Source organism: Carassius carassius, chromosome 46 (genome assembly GCF_963082965.1).
Source record: "Carassius carassius chromosome 46, fCarCar2.1, whole genome shotgun sequence".
Classification (NCBI taxonomy): Eukaryota; Metazoa; Chordata; class Actinopteri; order Cypriniformes; family Cyprinidae; genus Carassius; species Carassius carassius.
The window spans coordinates 20186868-20211372 of NC_081800.1; the positions used below are offsets into that span (position 1 = coordinate 20186868).

The following is a 24505-nucleotide window of genomic DNA, read 5'->3' on the forward strand; positions in this document are numbered from 1 at the left end:
ATATTTTGAAAAACAATTCACAATTTCAAAAAACATGTTGAAAGGATTAGTCTAAAATTATTTTGATGGGATTTGCTGGGGTGTGCTTTTATGCTTAGACTAACCCTTACTATTCCTGACATTCAATCCTGTAGGTTGTGAGGTTCAACAGGATTGTTTGGATAGTATCCTGTTACACTGTTAAGAATGAAATATGGATATGCAAGAACAACAACCAGCAGCATAAACATTATGATTCAGATCATATCTTTATTCCAAAGAAAACATAAAACAAGTTTTGATCTACTGAGGTCTTCTAGTAAGCAAAAGCAGGCATGGGAACTGTCAGTTTCTTAAAGGGCAAAAAATGTATACTGTGCCAAGAGAACATCATTCAAAGGCATTCAACAAGCTCAATTAAAGTAGTACAATTTGGAAAAAGCTTCCATTATTAGGGTTTCAGATACTACATCTAACTATGCCTCACATTCAAAGCTGGTTTAACAAGCTAATTAGTAAGCTAGCTGCTGTGGCTAGTAATAACAAAAAGGTTTCTTACCGCTTTGGTACAAGGCACATCCTTTCCCAACAGCCAGTTGAGCTCCAAGTTCCCTTCTCCCTGATAGCAGGATTGCATACGCTCCTTGATCCGTGCATTGATGTCCCGAATGCTGAAGACACAGAGGGCCGAGTCATCAGGTGGATGGTGGTACTGTTTTTGACCTTTGGAAAAGACTGCAAAGAGCACATCGTCTTGAGCGCTAATGTTGAGGGACGCCGCAAGCACTCGTCCAGGTTTGCCCAGGTAGGCCGCCTGCAGAAGGCGATACTCAATTCTGTTTCGCACACATCCGATAGGCAATGACACATAGGAATGGAATTTGTGGTCATCTTTGCAGAGTCGGACGATTCGAGAGGTATAAAACAGGTCATTTGAGGGCCCACTGGAAGACAAGCTGTTCTCGGGCGTCTCCGGTTGAACGGTCAGAAAGTAGACAAAATTGCCACTGGCAAAGCCATAGATGTAGTAGATGTCGAAATGTGATACCAACGCCAGGGTGTCGGAGGGAATCTTGATGAGAGATGAAACAAAGTCAGTGTGTAGCTCGTAGTCCAGCATAGCTGAAGACTCCGGGTCACGAGGAAGCTTCCGGCTAGAGATAGTTGGAAAGTAGTCTTGCTTCCCATCCACAGCTGTACCAATGAAGAGGGTCCCATCCTTGCCCTGTGAGGGCACAATGACCCCATACATTGTGCCCGTCTGATTGACACTGGAGAGGTAGTGCTCTTTTTTGTGAGATGGCTCTACCAGAATGAAGAGGTCATCCAACCGTAGCAGTTTGCAGACACCTTGGAAGAGGCTTCCGCAGGCAAGTAGTCGGTTCTGAGAGTAGTCGATGAGTAAAAGTTTGTTGATGTTGTTGGTAGAAACCAGAGGTTCATTGCAAGGCTGAACGATAAGTGGAGGGTAGCAGGCCTTGTTGTCATCTTCCGGACCAGTACCATGGGATACTAATAGTGTCAGGTTGCCTGATAACTTGTAGACGCGGTTGACAGCACCAATGTAGAGTGCTCCTGTTGTCTTATGAACTGTCATGTGATTAAAGGCCCATTCTCGTCGCTCAGGGTGAAACGTTGTAAAGGACTGTTCACAGCACACTACAGGCAAGATTAAGACTAGTGCCCAGCATGTAAAGGACAATTTGGAACCATATCCAGGACTTTGTTTCAAAGTCCGCTTTGAGTTCTGCTGTCCCTCCATGGTCCGAGGGACCTGACAGGTTAGAAAATTAAGAGTTTAAAGAAGTATCAGAAAGCTCAATCTTCGTCCTCGTAGTCTAAAGGCTTACTCTATGGTGCAGCTCCTTACCAGCATCTTCACATGTTTCTGAAAGAGAGAAAAGCAAGAGTAATGAGTACATAAATCAGCATCAGAACATTTAGACTCGCAAAAGGAAACAGACAATGGAAATTGCACCTCATTCACTAAACCAAGGCCCTCTGCCTCCTTTGAAGGAATTTGTCAACTAACCCAAGAGGAGGGGGCAGCTTTTCTAAGGGACAATGGCAGGAAAGGTTTATCTTCACATTCCAAAGGAGTTGTTGGGCAGGATAACACAAAGCAGGAAGGTGAAGCACGTCGTAGCAATGGAAATTAGCATGACATGAGTCACGGTGCTTGCTGGTTCTCTGAGACAGCGGTTTCTAAGAATGGCGTTCAGTCAGAGTTCTCTAGAGAAGCACCTGCTTTGTCAACTAACATAAAAAAGAAAGAAAGTAACTTTCTGAAGCAAAAGCATTTCTGAATAGGTCTGACAAATCTTTTTAAATGTATTCTTCTTTTAGCTGCGGAACCATTTGATTTTTTTCCCTAAAACATTTTTTGAGTAATGCATTTATTTCAAGAAAATTGCACTTAAGAGCTTTCCTTTATGACAAAATATTAACATCGCCTTCTCATTTCTTGACATTTGCTTCTTCTTTATTATCTACACTTCCCAACCTAGTTTGTCAGTGTCTAACAGTAAGAAAAGTACACTGAGAAAAAAACAATTTATGTAATAGGAGTTTGCAGATGCTGGTAAAGTCCCCCATATGATAAATCAAAAGGGGCCTCCTTTCTTCTGCATTTATCCCAGGCAGTTAATTATCCAATCCACTGCACGAGAGAGGCCTGGATCTTATTACTACAACAAAGTATGAACAAATTTGGTGCCGGTTCCATGCACCCTGTTTTTACTATCTGCTCTGTAAGGGGGCTGTTTAACAGGATGGGAATCCATTAATTATGCTTTCCAATTCTGTTCTTCTGTTCTTCTCTCTTTCCTTTTTTGTATCCCTTTGACACCATTATGTCCTGGAGGGATTAATCATTGGCACCAGAGCAATCATCCCTAAATGAATAAGGCAGCCATTAGAGATATACAATCTACACTGTCTGCACATTCACCATATTTCCTCTCCTATTTTTTTCCTTCCATTTGATTTGCATGCATTATTAGTGCTAGGTGGTCCAACAGGACTGACAAATGTAGGCAATGCCTGCACATCAGAGAATCACATATGATTAAGCAATGCAGTCCAACAGTTGTAATTAGCTTAAACATGTTGATGAATTTAAGTGAACAGGGCTTTGCTAGTGTGCTCGAACATGTCAAGATATAGAGGTCTCTTCATGATTTGCATAAATTTTCTAAAGGGACGAAGTGGTAAACAACATGTGCAGAATTATAAACCGCACTTTGCTTACATATAACAGAGTGCTTATATACAAGCTTAGCATCCATGTGCACTAGCTCAGTTTTGAGGTGCAGTCTATTAGCATGGCTGTAAAGGTAGTTGTAAAACCCAGTCCTAGGGTTGGTTGTGTCCTTCCCGCTGCTCTTTTTTGTGTGACTTCGAAAATGCTGGAGGTGCAATGTGGTGTTATCTGGAATCTGCAGAGCAAGCAACTTTCTGCAGGCTTCTGGCTTTGAGGCCTCACATTCACAAGCATAATCACCTCTTCTCTCCAACTGTAAACCATCAAAGGATTTATCTTTTATAATTTTGCTCACTTAACTACCACCACCCTTCTCTTTTCTTCCTTTTCCCTACCCCTTTTTCCCCCGTTCCCTGCTGACTGCTGGCTCGGAGCGAGTGCGCTTCTCTCTTTTTATGTCGTAGCGACAGCTGCACTAAAGAGGGGACCGAATGGTGTAAATAACGACTGTTCAAAGTTTAGCAGCAGTGCTGTCAGGAACAGAAGCAATAGGGGCTTTGTTTATTATGCTTTGTGTTTTTCCCTCTTTTCTTGCAATGCCTAACAGGACTCTGCTTATTATGCAGCCTGGCCAAAGAATTGAATAGATGAGACTGATTCGCCTCTTAGCTTCCTTTTATTGTTTGAAGTCAGTCCTTTACACTTGGCTCTCGGAAGAGATTACCATGTCAATGTTTGCACCTGTGAATCATGGGTTCGTCACACCAGAGCCTATAGCGATAATGGTGCGATTTAGGCAGGTTTGTCAGAACAGGCATCTGTTTTGTGGAGGCAACAGCACGGGCATTTTGGCAAGAGCTGTACTTCACCATGACAGTGATTCACATCCATACAGTGCACCAATGGAAAGGTAACAGTTGCCTCATTAGCATATCCATTATGACTTCACAACCACAAGAGACTGCGCATTTATTCCAATGTCCTGCCACTGTCTCTGGTTTGATTAGTTGCAAAGCAGCACCTGCATTAGTAAGTCACATAAAAAGACCATAACTGCACTCTAGGGATTAGCATTTTAATAATTGAATAATTAAAATAATAACACTATGCAATTAGACATAAAAAATATATCAAATGAAAAAAAAAACAATTTTACCATTTAATCATGATTTTGCAGATTTTGTCCTAAAAACTACAGCACAGAAAAACAGAAAGAAAAAAAAAACGCAAAATCCATCTTGGCCTTGAAATGTATGCAGTATACTTGTATAACCCAGTATAACCCAGGTTAAATAGTAGGCGCTGTTTCTGCACTGTAACCGTTTTCTAATTAAGAAACCATCACTAGTACTCCACTGAGCCCCTGACTCTTATTTCAGTTCCATCTGACTGAGCATCAGCACATGGTTCCATCGAGTGTCATTTTATCATGCGAAAATCCATCCCTGGGTTATAATCCTCTCATCACATTTACATTAAACTGACCTCCGGGATACAATGCTGTTCAGATGGGATCCAAAATGAGCACCACTAATCTCTTGTGAACCACGGTGAATTCGAGGTTATAGTTCTAAACAGCTCCTGAAATGTGCACAGGCACAGAGATGATTTTTCAGGCCACACTGGTATCTTTTACACTGCGGTATCCAAATTGATAAGGGGTTAATGGAATCTTCTAGTGGGTTATATCAAAATACATGGTCTTGGGTTTCAATGCAGGGCTAAATGTGAGCGTACAGAGTGAAGGAACAGGAAAACCGCTGCATTCCAGTGAGCACTGAGGCTGTGATTACTGTACAGGAAAACTGTTGTTTTCCTTAATGAACACTAAAGGCAAAACAAACCACATGTTAGTGCTGTATAAACACACAGCAGCCTTGCGACTAACTTTGTGCTGTTCCCTCATCTATAGAATGTGTGCTGATGTAATGACCAGATACCTGCCAGGGACGTTGCGATAGCTTTCTAATCTCTGGAAATATGAGCTATAGTTCATATTACCATTGGCATAGGGACATTAGAATTGGTTTAGGAATGGAAGAGTAATGCTATGTTGTGATTCACTGCAGACTCTACCCACAATTCAAAGCACAGGTGAACTGTTTCAACAGACAGAAGGGTAATTTTAAGCACCAAGGGCTGATCTCTATACAGGAAGCCTGGCTCAAGGGCTCAAGCTATGGATACGAGAGCAAAGCGAACCCCCTCCTGCCTCCCCGTGTGCCGTGACATATTTTCCCTCCTTTTATATGCTACTTAACAATAGAACCAAAGTCGTTTGATCTTTTAAATTCATATTTACAGCTATTGTACTGCTTCAGATAAAGAACCTAAACCACAATCCTGTTATGTCGGAAAATCCTATTAATTGTTGTGCAATTGAAAAAAAAAAAACACTTTGGAATTTCATGCCTGGGATTAATCCATAATTCCTAATAATGACTAATCTTTCAGCATGTAATCTAAATGGTTAACAAAAATATCTCTAGTCATACAGCAAGGAAAAATAAACCGAAGTTCAAAAAGTTGCTTCATTTGAAAAGGCCGATCACTTGGCAGAAAAGAGTCTTATCCCTATTCCCATTTTTTTAGCAGGTTAAAAATAGAAAGTCTAATTTTCCTTCAGGGAAGCAGCACTTTGTGGGAGTGTGTCTAAAAAGCGATTAGTAGGAGAGGTTAGTCCATTAGTCTTTATTTTTTCCCTGAGATTCTCTGGTGGTGATAATGAGTGGCTTTGTGAGAGCAGGGTGTCGTGGCAGTGTAGAGATATTTATAATTTCTTTTGTCTCTGTGGGAGCTCTGGCTGCTTCTCTCTCTGTGCCAGCTCCCACTGCAGAGCGCATCCTTTCCCCCATTGGGAAATGACACAGTGTGAAGTAGGGACAGATTACACTCTCACTGACCGCATGGCTTCCTATTGGTCTTCTCTCGCCTACTCAGGCACTTTTATACTCTTCTTTCATGGAACTAAGACTTTGAATGCATCAAATAGAAAAATTACCAGCAAAAAAGCAAACGTGTTCATTTACTCTTACTCTTCAAGTCGACATGAAATCAAAATGAACCCCTTTTATTTTCTTAATACACGTTTCTGGTCTCATTGTAAATAACTTGTTGGTGCATGTCATTATGATGAAAAAACATATTATTATATATATTAAAAAATTTAATAAATAAATTTTTATTAAAATAATAAAATGTAAAAACAAATGCAACAGAGACCACTTTTGACTATGAAATGCATTCCGCATGGATAAAATATTTTTGTTCAAATAGGAACAATGTCACTTTAAGAGCTTAAAAGGTCTTAAATTGATGATGTCACATTTACCTGGACAATCAGACAGCTTCTTATTCTAGACACCATATCAACTCAAAAAGCAGAGGAAGCCTACACCTCGTTCTAACTGGTCAGTATTTAAAAACCAACAGGCCAATTTTAAGGGAGGAATTGCATCAAGATGCCCATTAGTAAACCGTGTATTCATTATGCAAATGTCAAATCCACTAAAAGGCACAGTCCTAATTAGCACGACTGTACCATTGAACTTTTGTGCTGTACGGTCAACAATGTGCATGCTAGACAATTCGATCCTTAGGCAATTTCTTAATGACCAGCTTGCCACTATTATCTCGTCTGTCTTTTACAGTCTGACCGAAGCATATCAAAGTCTATTAAATCCCTCACACATTGTGATTTCCCACAGAAAAAGCCATGTCAACATGACATCAGAATTAGCAACCGTCAGCAGGCGCTCTTATCCCCGAATGCAAACAAGGGTGTGCGGATCTAATCTCTGCCTTTCACCCACAACCTGCTGCGACATCCCCGCATACGCCACACTTGGACTCTTGGAAAATAAACTCACTCTTTTGCTCCCGACACAGTCCTGCGACTCCACTGAGGGGAGATTATAATATCATTGTTATTCTAATGCATTTTGTTCTCCCTCCCACAGTCGCTACCTCCTTGGCTAACAAACAGGGATGTGGACACAAACAGGAGCTTGTATCAAAATCACACACTTCTTTACACACACTCCAACAGTGTCTCGGCCTCCCATCTATTACCACGACTGGCAATCTGCTTAAGGATTTACACATACACACATACAAGAAGTACTTCTCATCAGAGCTGTCTGTCAAGCTTGGCACAGGTTTCTATTAAGGCTTATTTCCATAAATCTGAATTGTAAAGGGCGGCAGTGGGAGACGGGGAAACCTCGGAAAGACACGAGACACAAACGGAAAATGTCACCAGAGGCCACGGGATTCTGATCTACCTCCCTCGGCTCTGCGGTTTTTTATTTAATTAAGCGCTTTGATTGACGCAACGCTCGTTTATCAATCGGGAAGCTCAGTGTATGCTTTTCGGTCTGCGAGTTTTGAAAGTCAACATTATGATGAAGAGTCGCACATGAAAGAGCGAGTGAAATCTGCTGTTGTCTGTTCAGACATGCGAGGTTGATTGTTGATGCTAGTTTTTGAAAACTGTAACAAAAGATTTATATGAGATGTGACTGACACCAGATCCTAACCCCCCACCCCCCGCCCACTGTGAAAGCTCATTGGCTCAAAATCCTTCCATTCATATATTGCATCTTTTCATCTTTTCCTTATTTCAAGTTTAGATGCAAATTGAGAGCGACACCGTCGTGACATGCACGTTGAGCAACGTGCTCACTTTTTCCAGGCACGTCCGCAGTGAGATAAAAACTTTGCTCTTTCTTATACATCTCTCACATCCCAGAGTCAAGTGGCGGGTGTTAGGACAAAACAAGAGCAGTATTAGGTGTCCTCCAGCAGAAAGGAGGACAGGAGAGATTTGCCGGGTGCTGGATTACATAAACAGCATCACTCCCAGCTGTGAGAAGGGAACTTTAAGCTCTCTCAGGCCCACATCCTAAAACCCCAGACTGGGGTCAGTGTTAACCCAAAGCCTCACACTGCAAAGAGTCAACCACTGACTTAGCCAATCAGCTAAATCACATCTCAGCCCACAGCCAATCAGATTGCGGCTCAGCGAAACAATGCCTCTATCTAATAATCAGCCTGAATCATTCTTAAACACCACTGAAGCTGGCTGCTTAATACAAATACACCACTACCTATCTCCTATTTAGAAAACACAATGAACTATATGATCAAATCCTCAGAACAGACTCAAAGAAGTCAAAGAACGAACTTAACCTTCATGTGGATAATGTCACAGAGAGGATTTCTGAAAAAGGAGTTCCTCAGCTTTGGATCAGTGTATAAATGCGTGTGTGTGTGGGGGGGGGGGTTTGGCTGGCAGGGAGACGGGGCCGTATGAGGCACTGGCACCCAAGAGAGAGGGAGCGGCAGCAGAGGCCCAGCTATTCATTACTCCAGCTGGGCAACAACCCGTTACAACAGCAGTCACAAATCCAAAAACTGGCACCCACACATAGACTATTATCTGGGGCAGATTTACCCAGCCTGGCACAGAGAACAAAAAAACAAACAAAAAAAAGAGAGTCAGTGAGATAGAGAAAGGAGAAACAAGGAAGATTTACAATGTTTGTGGAAAAAGACGGCATAAATAAATGGACAGCAGTGTTATGTAGACGACCGAACTGCATAATATTACTTCAATCTGTCGCCGTGATGCTTGGCTCTCAAATCCGTTGAATTACATAAGATATTCAGGGAAATGAGAGGGCACCTGTCAGAATAATCCACTACATTCTGCTCCCACTGTTTTAAATAAGAGCTTGCCAACAGGATCCAGCGTGCTAATCACACTGCCACTGTATGCACAGCCACTCAGAGCTACCACCTGGCTACTCAACACACAGCGGGAGTCAGAGCTAGCGCTGGCGAGATTTAATCACACACTCATCGCACAGCGACGGCAGGGACGCCACACGCAGAAAAATGACACTTGTGTGTGTATGCAATTCTAGCAAATGTGACAGTCTTCAGTAAGTAGCAGTCAACTGATGCCATTATCCAGCTTATTCAACAAATAAATAAATGGGCATGAATTAACAGGTAGGCAGCCAAGTAACTAATTATCATTATTATTAATACATTATTTATTTATTTTGATAGGTCTTTATAAATAATTATAAATTATTTCACCCATAAAATTAATGAAACAAAACAGACCTTTGCAAATAATAAAACTAATAATAATAATAATAAATAATAATAATATTTATTTATTTGGCCATAAAATTAATGAAACAAAATAGACCTTTTTAAATAATAATAATAAATAATATTAATTTATTTATTTATTTGCCCATGAAATTTATCAAACAGAACAGACCTTTGTCAATAATAATAATAATACAATATTTTATTTGTTTGTTTGTTTGCCCATAAAATTAATTAAATAGAATAGTCCCTAATAATAATAATAAATAATTATCATTACTATCATTGAATTAGATGCCCATAAAATTGATAAAATAGAATAGACCTTTATTTTACTCAAATAAAATGTGTTAATGTGCTTAGCGGTTTACTTAAATATTTATCCACTCCAGCCTGGATTCAAACCACTGTTCAAACCACAACCCTGGAACCGAAGGTTCAACTAACAGCTATCCTACATAATCAACACAAGTACAAGAAAAGGTTTCAGTTATGGATTCAATGGCAGGTAGTAGACCAGCATCCATTTTACCTACCCTGCTTCACTCACTATTGTCTAATCAATCAGATGCCAATCCAATTAATGTAGTTGCTGTGCAGTAGAGCGTCCCATAATGGCCAGTGGTAAAGGGGGCCACAATGTTCCAGGTTAATCTGTGACAGCGGAGCTAAAGTATCCTCTTTCATAATCCTTTTTGTGATAACTCACTGCCACGTAGCTTAATAAACAATAAGGACAGCAGACGGCCTTTAAAATGTCATTCAGAAATATTACAGACTCCTCCAGTCTATGCAAAAACCTCAATGTACTTCCTGACCACTAATACATGTGTTGGACCATTAACTACAGAAGTTTATGGTACAGACAGGGACAGATTTGCAGCAGTTGATGTATTTTACACCAGCATTGTTGCTGAGTACTTGAATAAATCATGCAAATGCTGCTGAAATAACTGCTTTGGTGTCATAAATCTGTCTGTTAATTATAGTCTTATGGGCCGTTACTGTGTATTGCTTTCCATGCTCAGGCATGGAATGTTAGGAAGCCACATTGAAATTCTTTACTGTCTACACAGAGAATGACAACTGTATGCAGTGTAATGGCAGTCTGTACAGGCCTGGATCATCCGTCACACTCTCCCCAGGCATATAGGACATCCTCTCTGTTGAGTGTAAACTGTCACTGAGTGTGCTTTTATGAATAAACAGAGGGCTGGGGGGTGGGGGGGGGAAGCACGATCTCTTACCAGCGCTATCATTCCAGCGGCCCACTGATGTCTTTCAGTCAATGTCCATCCATCTAGTCAAATCCAGGGGATATCAGCTGATTTATCGCACAGGAAGTAAAGGCATGGAGATATGCCAATGAACCCCCATGATAGTCCCTTCTTATCCCGACAAGTCATATTAAGTCAAGGATGCTCTTTAAATCAAACGACAAACAACTGTGTGGGTCATGGGAAGGTCTGAATGCACAAAAAAACGAGGTAATACATGGCTTTATGGGTGAATATTATAAAAAATATGCCTGGGTCAAATTTTATCCCAAAATCAAAAGCAATAATGTTCCTTCTGGCAGGGCTCGACAATAAGGACAGACCTATGGCCAGCATGGAAGACAATTGCAAAAAATGCTAGCAATCCTAAAACAGTCATTTTTCATAATTTTTGTATTTTATTTCGATTTGATTTTGTAGGGAAATAAGACCTGGAAATGTTTTCCTGAGATTGGCCCTTAAACACATAAAAATGATGGCTGAGGGGGGAAAAAAAGATCTTATCACAATGCATAATATCTTCTTCCTGTGCCAAAGACTGCAAACTACACAGCACTCAGGGGTCCAAGATAAAAAACAAATGTGATCAAGCTTATAGATTACAGCCTCAAAATGTATTTTTATAGGCGATGTTTGAACTTATGCCCATTCAGCTCTTATTTGGTCACATTTACATTTACATGTACATGTTCACATGTAATTAAGAGTTTCTGCATGACAACTACATCTGCGAAACAGATGCAAAACACATTATACACATTGTTGAGTTATTCACCAGTATTGAGGGCTTAAATCTCTATTGATCAAAACTTAGGAACTATTAGCCCTGCTGAGAGAGTGGTTGTAATACAGGGTCACACTGGAAGAGCCCAGATGCTCGTTTTTATTTATTTATGCATTTATATAGATCTAATACACCAGTTTGTTCCAGGCTCTCTCCACAGGCTTCCTGTATTAATCAGAGAAAGGAAGGTGCTGTAATTTAAGAGACAATTCCACCCCCCGCCCCAGAGCTCATAGAGTGAGTTAACACTACCCAAATGCAATCAAACAGAAGTGAAAAGCTTCTCAAGCTGCAAGCTACAATAAGCAGGTAACTTTGAGGCAGAAAGATGGAGAGGCTTTACCATTTGTGGACAGATACCTTTTCCCTCTGCCATCTCATCCACTTTATCTTGATACACACCGAATAAGTGTTAAATGCGTCCTAGATTCTATTTCTCTCCTTTACGGTTAACATTCAGCACACAGACACCTTAAAATCTCATTTAGCACATGCGGGACCCATTTCTTCAGTCTATTACATTAGACAAGGCCTGAGCTTCTCCAAAGTACTATTTCTCTCTCTGTCATCCTCTTGTACTCTTCCAGCAACCACAGTTTCCACAACAAAGGCCATAATTTCATCAGGGGTGATAAAAACTGAGCGAATCAAGTCGTTGGCTTGTTACTTAGCTTAATATCTGCCTCCATCGAGGCGTTAAGGGTACAGCACTGCCTTTATTAGCTAGTGAAGACTTACAGGCCTTTTACAGAAGCACTGAGAGTGTCTGGTGTGGCTTTATCTCTCTAAATATATCTCCTTTTCCTCTTGCCCTTCAGACAGACATCCTTTTCGAGGATGTACACCATGAAGCCCACCCTGACGTGATCGCTTTTAGGTTGGCTGCAGAGACAGATACGCTGCTGCTCCGAATGAATTCATGCAGATGACTGGGACAGCTAAACTTCACATGGGTATGAATAAATGAAAGCAATTAGTGGATTGGTTGAATACCACATGGCGACAGAAGTAGGTCAAAAGCGAGCGGATTGGAAGGAAAGTGCCTGAGCGACCATCAGATCATATATGGTTCTTACTTGTAGCATTTAACGGCTATTGTTATATTAATCGAGACGGGTTTTCACATATCATGGAAAATGGGATTTCAGTCCACTGAAACTCTTAATAGCAACTAAGCTTCAAAAACATATCATTTGGAAATGACATGGTGTTAAGGTCATTAGCATGTCTGCCCACATTTATATAATATACAATAATACAATTTTAAACTACTTGTTAGTCATTTCAAATGCAAAGAGGTTACATATACATATACGTAAATTGATGATGTGCTAGTCAATAGTGCCATTTCGCTAGTCATGTGATCTAAAAATGGCAGCCCCCATGAGGTGACCCACTCCATGTAGAATAAAACAACCTTTATAAACAGATTATATTATTTTATTAGATTTAATTATTATTATTATTATTACTCCTCAATAAATACTTTAATAAAGTGAAAATATTTAATATAAAAACACACACCTGGTAAATAGGGATGACATCTGCCCTTATGTATGACAGAGGGGTCATAAAAAGTTATTATTGAACAGCCAAATCAATTTCTAGTACTTGACAGCTTCATAACTGGTGAGGCAAGAAGTGGTCTGCTGCCAACAGCACGAGGAGCATGTCCATCTTCCGGCCTGAGAGAAAGAGAAAAGGTCAGTAATATTTTGAGCGCTTGGAACTGCCAATTTATTCATCCTGAACCCTGACAACCATAGCCATGCTGAGTCACTGTTCTCCAGACCGCTCAGAGTTCAACACCCAGAGGAAGGAGTGCGAAGTGTAGAATAAGAGGCCTGCTTCCTGTAGGCCAAACACCTTATGAGCTCTGGCATCATGTGACCCTTGATCTTTGACGAGATCACTTCCTCTTGCACAGACTACCAGCAAGACCCATTCAATGTCATAGAGTTTCGGGACAAATTAACATTTAATTTTTAGACTGCGACTTATATACTGTAGGTCACTAAATTCCAAAAAGACTAACATTACATTTGAAGAAAAATACCGATCAATCCTCTTAGTTGTTCTTTGTGGTGCTCACCGAGGGCAACAGAGAACCTTGCTGATATTCCATTCTTCACAAATGTGAAAAATCGAGCTGCAGAGGAGCTGCGGAGAGTAGTGAATGTCACACTGACCTACAACAACGGATGAAGAATTTTGTGTCACGATACTAAGACTAAAGCACTTTTTTCCACTGAGACATGAATCTACCACACCAGGCCAGGTGTGAGAGATCAGGCTTTATAACAAATGCACCAGATGAAACATGAATAGGCAACATCACTGAACAATGGAAGAGAGGAAGCCAGTACTGATGCCCTGAAAAGAGCAGAGAGAGATGCTAAAAGGCTAAAGCCGTGGGACTTTGATTTCATGCCCTTGGTTTCAAAGGCATTGCCCATCACGCTAAGTGCCAAAAAGGAGTTGCTAGCTTCCATCTCATCCACTCTCTCTCTCATCTTTTATTATCAATTCTTCTCTTCTTATGCTTCTTTCTACATATGCGTCTTGAACAGAGAGGTGGGTGACATGTGGTTGGGGGTTGGGGAATTCTACAGCATCAGTTCATGCATTCCCTGAGAATCAAGCCCATGACCATGGTGCTGCAAGTGCAATGCTTCACTCTTTGAAAAACTACATGAATGATATTGTACTAAACCTAAAATGTTAAGCAATCATTTAAATCAGTAAACTAGGATAATCTGAAAAATGTAAAACTATACTAAAAATAATAATCTCAGTGAAAACAAAACAAATAAAACTGAAACCCAAACTGAAATACAAATAGAGACTTAAATTGTAATAAACCTGTTAGCAGCCACCTAGTAACTGTGGCAATGCCCCGGCAACAATGAACAACACATTTACATGGTAAGGAACCACTTGTGTTTTCTTGGGTAAAATGTTGATATTTTGCTTTATAAGAATAACCTCACCATAGCCATATCTGAATGAACATATGTTAATGACACATATATACTGACAGAATCACATGCTCATATGCAGGCATACATCAAAAGAGCAGGAATTGAAATTCAGGGCAGGGACTTACTAGACCAAGCACCACATGTGAACAGAATAGTAAAAATAATTATACTACTGACTAAGTAGACCATATGCAACACACACAGATCCTTTGGGATTAACATTGAGGTGTGAGTTTCAGGGTCATGCTGTTTTTAAGCAGTTCAGGCACCATTTCTGCACAATCTGCATTGGTCATGGTCTCAAACCTGAATGGCTACAACCATCTAAAATGCTTCTTTCGCTCATCTGCGCCTCTGACTCTTTCCCTCGCAGAGTAGATTCGGAACAGATGAAAGGGTGTTTTTTTTCCTCCTTTCAAATGTAACAGGCGCTCCTTGGGCATTAAGTTTGATCAAAGACTAATCTGTGTGTGAATGATGATTCAAATTAGCATCTGTTTCAGCTGGGCAAGAGGGAGCGGCTGAACCCAAAGCTATTTAAGGAAATAGGAGGGGAAAAAAAGAGAAAGAGAGAAACACAGAAAGAGATGGAAATAGAGAAAGATCTGACACTAAATGGGACCAGAAACTTTTCCAAATATGTAATGATTTATTATGTGCCATCCCTGCCAATCATGCCAACTTCAAACAGAGAACTGTAGACTGATTTACCCAGCTGAAGTTGAAGATGAATTTGAAGATATTACTGAATGGCAATGCATTCTGGGGAATTAGTGTTCTTTCACCCTGGTCCACAAAAGCTATCCATCCATCCATCTATCATCCTCCCTCTTTCCATCCATCTATATATCCATCCATTAGGGATGGGCATTCGATTAAATTTTCTTAGTCGATCGTCGGGAGAATTAACGATCGTTTATCGATTAATCATTAATATTTTTATAATATAATTAATCGATAACAAATAAACGTGATCGAAGAAATTCTTAACGATCAATTATCGATCGTCGATTAATCATGCCCATCCCTACCATCCATATCTCTCTAAAACCAGATATCTAGCATCCATCCATCTCTCTCTGTTCATCCATACATCCATATATATATATATATATATATATATATATATATATATATATATATATATATATATATATATTAGGGCTGGGACAACGCGAGGTCATCGATGACGTCGACGCAAAAAATACGTCGACGCAAAATATGCGCATCGATTCGTCTACCTGTTTTTATTTCTCTAATAAACGTTTGCAAAACGTTTACCTTATGTGCGCTGAATATACGCGATGGCCGGATCAACATTCTGTCCAACGTTATATAACCAATCCAGGGGTTTTTCTGCATTGATCTTTTTTTTTGGCGGCTGTCAAAGCCTTATTTGATCGGTGAGTGACAGTGACAGGGCGCGTACGAGAGAGAGCCCCGGCTGCGCGCGCACTCACAGTCTTCAAACAACACGAGCGCTTCTTGCTCTCTCTCTCTTGTGCATATTAATCAAAATCATTAAACACGATAGAAAAAGGGCGAAACACCTACGTTTCACGCGCAGTTTCACTCACAGTCTTCAAACTACACGAGCGCTCTCTCTCTCTCTCTTCCCCCACCCCCCGTGAATATTAACCAAAATCATTAGACACGTGACGATAGAAAAAGGGCGGAACGCCAAAGTTTCACGTGGAGCATTCGGAGATTTTTCTTTCTCCATTTTTTCTTCTTTTTTTTTTGGAAAAGCAGTCTCTGTATTAGCTTAAAGCCCTAAAGTTTACATTGGTTACTGTATTCTTTCAATTGCTTTAAACAAGTATTTTGGGTGAACTTTTTTTATTGAATGCTAGACATCAAGTTGTTGTTATTTTCATCTGAAAGAAGAACTTTTTTTCAGTAAGCTAGGCCCTATGTGTTCAGTAAGCTTGTTTCAGTAAGCTGTGTGTTTTCAAGGTTTTATTGAATGCTATCTCTATACAAGTACAAAGTAATGCATTCTTAGTCAGTCTTTTATTTTGTAATTTTAAGAGCAATAAACATATATTGCAATGTTAAGGAATTCATGTTTTTTTCATTCAAATATGTAAATAAACATGTATAAATTGTTAGTAGTCAATTAATGGGGAGATAATCGAAATCGAATCGGTCTGGGAAAATTAATCGTTAGATTAATCGATGCATCGAAAAAATAATCGCTAGATTAATCGTTTAAAAAATAATCGTTTATCCCAGCCCTAATATATATATATATATATATATATCAACTTTTTTGGTTTGTCAATATTCAAGGATTGTCTTGATAAACTTTTCTTGTTAAAAGTTAACAGTAACAGCAATTTCTTTGAATTTCACTATTTTTTAATTCGACTTACATGTTTGATACCTCAATTTAAATTCAATTCAAATTCAAATTGGAACACAAAGGGCATTCGCAACTCATTTTCAATTGGAATTCTCAATGGAGATTCTGAATGGACTTCTTCCTCGAGAACTATACTGTTGCAGGCTATGTGAGTCAGTGGACAGCTAATACATCCAACCAGGAATCAACAAGCTACTTTATGGAGACAAGAGGCTCACTGACTTGGTCATTATCAAACACAGAAACAGAGCAGGAAATTCACCCATGGAAGCTAGCTTTTGATGTGCAGTAAAGGGTGAAGGTTAAAAGGTACATGATTGAAGCTACATCAGGCAAAACAAAATAGGCCAATGTCAGAGCTTGAGCAATGCTTTCAAAAACCAAGGATGTGATTGCTAAAATCAAAGTACATTTATCAGAGAGGGAGGGAAGGAAGCAAAATTGCTGATCCTTGCTTTTTTTATTCCAGGTGTTGACAGAAATAATTTGGGTGGAGAATCGGAAATGACTTTTAGTGCAAGAATATACTTGAGTCTCTAATTAGGTGTTTCTCCAGAGAGGGTGACTTATCTTGCCTGACCTTAACATGGCAGTGTGCCAGTCATCCTCGGTGACCGGCATGTGAAACAGTAAGCCACTTCTTCCGTCCTGTGAGAACGGTCACGCCAATGCCGTGCCCCATCCATCAAACTTCCCCTGACCGCTACTAATATAATGCCCATTTCCTTTTTGCTCCCTTCCTCTTCCCGTCTGACTCACTTTCGCCAGGAACAATCAAAGAGGTCTTTTTCACATTCCTTCTTTCTCGTTTCCCGATTTAACTCATATTCTGTGCTGTCAAAGATACTATAAATATTGTACACTCCGTACTGTCAGAGTAGCCATTGATTTTTAAGAACATAAAAGGTAAGTAGAACTTAGCAACTGTTACCATCATTTAACACTATGAGACCAGGGCTAATGAAGTGTTTGCATAACTTTCACATGCTGTTACTATAAACCACATCAAAGAATTTATTACAGGGACATTTCCCCTGGAGTAATTTGGGATTAGGGGACATGCTAAATGATGCAATAGTGAAGACAGCTCATTCTTGAAGAAACCAGGCCAGCTACCTTATAGTTATCAGTTCTGAGTTTAAATATCCAAAATAATGATACATACAAGAGTAACGCAGATGGGGTTGTGGTGAAAACATTCTCACCAAAGCTAATTTATTTGAATAAAAAATAAAGTAAAAAATAGTAATACTGTGAAATTGTACAAAAAAAATGTAAACATGAAAATGTCTTTTTTAATATATTTTAAAATGTAATTTAAGCATGTGATGGTGAAGCTGAATTTTCAGAATCATTACTTCAGTCTTCAGTATCACATGATCCTTCAGAAATCATTCTAATATGCTGACGTTGGTTCTCAATTCTCATTTTTGATCAATTGAATATGTCCTTGCCAAATAAAAGTATGAATTGCTTTCAAATCACACACACACACACACACACACACACACATATATATATACAGTAAATATTTCTAGAAAAATATATAAATCTTTCTGGTGAGCCATGAAAAAATAATCCACTTCTACATTGTTGCTTCACAATAATTTACATCCTACATACAAGATGAGACACAAAGACCTCACATTGAACCACTGACTGAGAGGACGATCTCCCACTCTGCACTGAAAAAAAGTATGCAAAAAAAAAAAGCAAAACAAATCAGTACTTTTAGCTGATGAAAAAAGTATGTCATTGTCACATGTAGGAAGACAAGAAAGCATCAGAGAAGGATTTTAATGTAGAGCGACATGTTGAAGATGCAGGGGAATGATAGGCTGTGACTCGCAGTGTATCGGACAGCGTACATCACCGCCAAGCTTACCATGATCTCTACATTCATTTAATTCATCCACTCATCACAGCGTGCAACAGCGATGATGGACACAAACATGATCACTAGTAGAGTCCCTATAACCACCGTTTGAACATCAAGAAGATTGAGGCTGATATAGTAGCAGGTCACGATATACTGATGAGGTTGTCGGATGGAGGTACTGGGACAATTTATGCCGTAACCTGAGGTGTTTCTGCAAGGATCTTATCTAGGTGAAGATCTTTTGTTCTGAGAGCAAGCAAAGCAGAGTAGCCGCATGATTTGAAGAATATTGACTCGGTGTGGAAAGCCGGAGGCCAGCTGGCTAGACAGAAGCACGAATTCACAAGAAGAACCCAGTCACGGCCGCACACTTAGACACCTTGGGCTTTGTTTTACTGATCCAACATCAATGGAAAGACAATAAGAGACCTGCCTTTCATTCTAAGGAGGATAGGTGTGTGTGTCTCTGGTCATTAATGCAGACACATTGGGCATCTGCCAAAGTCCTGCAAACATCAGTAGGTGATGCAACAACCCAGATAAAGCTTGACAGAAGAGGGCATGGTTATATCAACACCGCAGCACCAACAAACACGCACAAAACTCCACCCAACATCACGTAAGCAAGCACACATATGCTTGCTTGCAGCCAGAAAGACTTCTTTCCTCCACCCCACTTAGCAAACAAAGGGGGGAACAGAGTAACGAAGGAGGGACAGTGTTTAGGAGGGATGGAAACAAGCTGCTACAAGCTGTTAATTGTCAGCCTGAAACTAAATGAGTAAACAAACAAAACATTTTAAAGTGCATTCATTTTTAATTCAGTACTGTTTTGCAGCATGCTTGCTTTCGACAAAATTCTTCAACAAAGCCTTTAGTTGACAGATTCGTTCTGATGCATAATAATGACAGGCAGAGATAATGAAATATTTATCGCCTCCAGGAACAGAACCTCTGCCTTTTTCGAGTCCGTTACATAACTGGAGTATTTCCAAAAAAGTTGATGTGGGACCAATGCAATGAACATATGAGGTGGGTGGTTGAGCTCAGTTCACCTCTGAACTCTTGCCCATGGCAACAAGCGCCGTCTTCAACTCAGTTGAAGGTTAGAAACTTCATTTTGAATTTATTAAGATGCCTCGGGTTACTGACAAAAACTCACTATACAATTCAACCTAAAAGCCTCTAAAGCGCTTGTGGTAATGATAACATTTCTGCAAAGTTTTATGTTTTCAGAGTTCATCAGGATGTTTTATCTAAAACGATTTTAGAACATTTGTTTTCTCACAAGATGACCATCAGGGTTGTGCGCCCTGGTTAAAGTGTAATGTAATTCCTAAATGTGAACTGAATTTGAATTAACATCAGAATGATATACATTTGAATGCATAGAGCTAAAATGAATGGAAGAAGTTTCATAAGTACTTATATTTGGTGCCAATCCTGGCATCTGCCCAAAACAACTCAGCAACACCTTAGCAACCACCCAGAGCCCCCAAGCAACTATTTGATGTCTTAGCAACCACCCAAGTACCCAAGGCTGCATACAAGATGACATATTATACACAATACAATGAAACAAGATTACAAATAAAAAAATAAAAAATAAACATCAGGATTTTGATTTTTATCGGGAATTGTTTATCTATCAGTAATTCGTACAGAAACATAAAGTAAAAACCTGTTTATTGGTTAACATTAATATACCAAGTAAATTATCATGTGGAGTGAAAAACAGCTAATGGTTTATCATCGCACAATTGTACTGTAAAATCTGTGTTTGAAGTGCAAAATATGCAGTACCATATAATTTATGAAAAAAAATGGACACTGACATTCATTATATTATATTCTATATAAATGACTTTGTCTCTCCTCATTTTTGTAATCAGTATGTACTTAAGGGGTTTTTGTGTTACAGTTAGGTCATGTTCATTGCATTATTTTAGGGTTGTGTGTTAACCTGAAGGTGTTTTGTTTTTGCTTGTTTTTGTACAGAAACCATGCTTCGTATCTGTATGAGTGAGTATTGACTTGTTATGTTGCTTGGTATATAATAAAATGATATCACTTAATAAGTTCTAAAATTTACAGGTACCAATATGCCATTATGCAATACCAGAACAATATATTATAATTTTTTTAGTGTAATTTCAGAAAAAGAGCAAATTTCCTTGGAATAACATTCACCAATTAGTGGACACTCAAATCAGGAATGTGTATTAAGAAAGTAAATAAAGTAAATTTTGGTTCAAGTTGACTTTAATGTTGAGGAAGGCCCCAGAAATGGCCAACAGCTAGATAACCTGTGATCTGCTGAGCTTCCAGAAGTCCTGATGTGAACTATCCAGAAAAGCTGGACTCAGATCCGTGCAAGAGCACTGGGCTGAGTAAACACCCAGCTGACACCATTACATCACAGTGACAGAGTGTCACAGATTCCACGCTTTCCCTTCTTGTGTGGCAGGCATTAAAAAGCATTAACCCATAATCCTAAACTGCTACTGATGCAGACTTGAGCCACTATTCATTCACAGCAGAGAACATGCCCAAACCCCCCTTCCATTATCCCTCCCTGTCTCTTTCCCCATCCCTCCCCAACCCCCATCGGCAGGCAGTAGATTCAGTGCAGTCATATTTAATCAACATCATGGCATACACAGGGATCTTCCGTCTTCTGTTAAGACACTGCGTGCTGTCACACTTGGGATAATTGTCTTAGATACCCTAATTCGACAGTCGCTCCCCTTAAATGCTCAAGAAAAGAAGTGTGGTTGACCTACATTGCTGTTGATCTGTGAATTATACATGATGTCAACATTTGATTATTTATTTCCTGTGGTATAATTCAAAAGACGAACGCTTACGTGCATAATTGTGCTGCCTTTTCAACCTCAAATATGGAATGCTGAAGGGAAATGTTGTTGAGGTTTGACAGCAAGAATCATGCTATGACATCTCTGTTGTACATTGGCATGCCAAAAAAAGATACAGAAACTGTTAGAAACCAGATGTTTTATGTACAACACACAAACAACTGATTAATTTGATAGGAGAGCTGACAAGCTGAGAAAGGAAACCAGTTATTGTTCATTGTTATCATGATTCCGGACAGATTTGTACATGCTCAAACAATCCTCCCCCAAAGGTCAGATTTGTGGTCTAATCAATCGCTAGTGCACCCAATGACCTTGATGTCTATATTTTCCAGTTTTATTGTGACTATCACCTTTGAAGGACAAGCTATCAAACAACAAGATAGCTAACTGCTGTAGTCAGTATTCCTCAGAAAGAAAACCTGTATACGTCCATCAAATATGCAAAACAGAGACAAAAATGATCACCGAAAAGTTGAGGAACAATTGAAACGATGGGCATGATGGGTGCTCCAAATCTGTGGAAATCTGCAGTGTTTTACAAGTGGGCCTTATCAATGTTTCTTCTCTTTATGAAATATACATTTGAAATAACTAACAAGAACTCAAGGAACCTTTCAATCATTGTGGCTGCTAGTGCCACCCAAGCCAAAGTAAAGATTTCAAACAGAATGCTGAGCATAAGGGAAAACTTCTCAGTCCAGAATACTTTTCCCACTCTGAGTCGCTCCTTCAGTATGACCCTCTGTTCTCATTCTAAGTATGGATACTTCTTGTTTTCAAAGGAGCGTGTCTAATATTCCTGGCACCAGCTGGGCCTTCTGTGAATGTGCTTGCACAGTTATGATCATGGGTACACAAAGCTGGCATGTGTCATATTTTTAACTTTGGAAGTTGAGAGTTTCATCAACTTTCATCATCACTTTCAGTTTGTTTTTCTCTGTGCTGTGGAAAGTGTTTATCTTCTAGAGTTCCCTTCTCTCCTGTGTCTGTCTCTCTCTTTTCTGAGGAGCCCTGTTTGCTATCAGGCTCAGGAATGAATTTGGGAGGCTTATCGGAGCTCTTTTCCCAACTGAGGCGGAGAGGATGTGTTAAGGCGTCTGCCTCCTGACAGGAAAGAGGAGCTATCTCTCCTGATAAGGCCATGGCTGACTTGAGAATTGTAACAAAGCAGACAGCATGGATGCAGGTGGGTACACGTCAGCGTACGTGCATAAGCCAAAAATCCCAGACAGGTAAAAGGAGGTTAAAAGCAATTATATTCCCACCAGTGCACCACAGAGAGACCGGAAAAGGAGATATTTGAATGTGCACTGCTCTCGAATCAAGCAGAAAAGAAAAAGAGAATTAGAAACAACATCAATGCAACAATTAAATTACAACTTAAGAGCTAATGAAAAAAACAAGGACTACAACCTCCAGTCAAAAGGGGGCAGTGTGCATATCCACCAAACATGAACCTTGTATAACATTTGTCTACCTGCCCATGGCCTTTCTTTTTCCTGAGGGACACAACAAATATCTCAGCATTTTATTTTATCCATACAATAAAACTAATTGGTTTGTACACCACTTTCATTATATATATATATTGTATAAAAGAGGAAAGTAATAACTTTGGAATCAACTAAAGGAAGGAAAATTATTTTTTAATAAACTGCCCTTTTAAAAAAATAAGTATAAAATATTATTACATTATTATTACTTAGCAGACACTTGTCAATCAAAAGGATTCACTGTATGGTAATTACACAGCCAGTGACCATTCCAATAAACAAGACAAGTAAGCATTTATTCCAACACTGATAGGATGAAGTTCTATCACACACAAATTATGGATTGTAAAAAAAAAAAAACCTGTTTAGCACATCATTCTTTTTGCCTTGCCTGTCTGTGGTGGAATCTGAAGTATGGGTTTAGCAAACACAACATGAGGGGTTGTGGTAAAGGAAGGGAAATCATTAGAGGTTTGTGGAAGGCACAAAAGGCTTGTGTAAGCATACTGTGCCTCCTTTTAGATGCTGTGTAGAGAATCAGCATTAGCATTTTAAAGGTTTAGCATACTTGATTTGATGTTACCATACAATCAGGCTACAATTCACTGACAAACAAACAGAAGCACTATAGTTCATACATTATTACTGTTAATGCTGAAATGGGCCGTCTTCACATGCTGTGGAATATGGCATGCATGTGGTGGGAAGGATTACATACATGGAATAATTATAGAGTCTTAGAGTAGTACCACAATGAGTGAACCTCGAATGCACGAGGAACCTGTTGTGCGTAAGCTGCTAATGTGTTCCACGCAGAAGACAGATTGAGGCATTGAAGAATGGCAGTCCTATAGAAGTGTGTCATGAAGGCAATTCCATTAACATCTTAATAAATGCAGTCTGGGCCCAAGAGAGCCTGGAAGCTCTGACTAATGCTTTCAGTCAATGGCTTGGGATGAAAAAGTAACAGAGGGCCGTACTTTTCAGTTTCACTTTTCGTGGCAGCATTTTTCAGGGACCGTTACTCTTCCCAAAGGACCGGCCTCCGAGTTTGTATGCTCCCCATCATGGTCCACTTGCTCCATTCCCTTTTGCGTTTTTTCATTTACTGTCCTTCCTCCCATCTGCTAGATTGGAGATCTAAACAAAAGCTTTTGTTTTCTGCAAGCTGGCGGCGGCTACAGGGGGAGAGAAGGAGAAGGGGAGTGCTGGGTTTAACTGGAGAACTCTTGCCTATTATGACCAGTCACACGGCAGCATGTGTCTTGCTCACTCGATCACTCTCTCTCCCACTTCACACACACACAGTCTTTTCTCTGTCTACCTCAAGTACTTTCTATCTGGCCAAAGTCTCAAGAGGCAAAACTCTATCATGAAGACCAGATAAAACTAAGCGCAGACATGGCCCAAACATCCAAAAAGCCAAAGCTATACTCAACCCACAGCATCTCACATAATAACAACTCACCATAAAACCCCGTTACCCTCAAAAAGTTCTCTCTCAGAACAGCATGCATTATTGGCCCACTCATTAAAAGGCAGT

General features: G+C 39.7%; 1 protein-coding gene across 2 annotated transcripts in view; it reads right to left on the reverse strand.

The window, feature by feature from the left end:
* LOC132129438 (plexin-A2-like) overlaps positions 1 to 24505 on the reverse strand; it is a 193320-nt gene that overhangs the window by 163966 nt on the left and 4849 nt on the right. For both annotated transcript variants that reach the window (XM_059541037.1, XM_059541038.1), the window contains exon 2: positions 539 to 1867. In XM_059541037.1, the coding sequence (XP_059397020.1) occupies positions 539 to 1741 (1203 nt within the window). In that variant the 5' untranslated portion in view covers positions 1742 to 1867. The remainder of the gene's footprint in view (positions 1 to 538; positions 1868 to 24505) is intronic.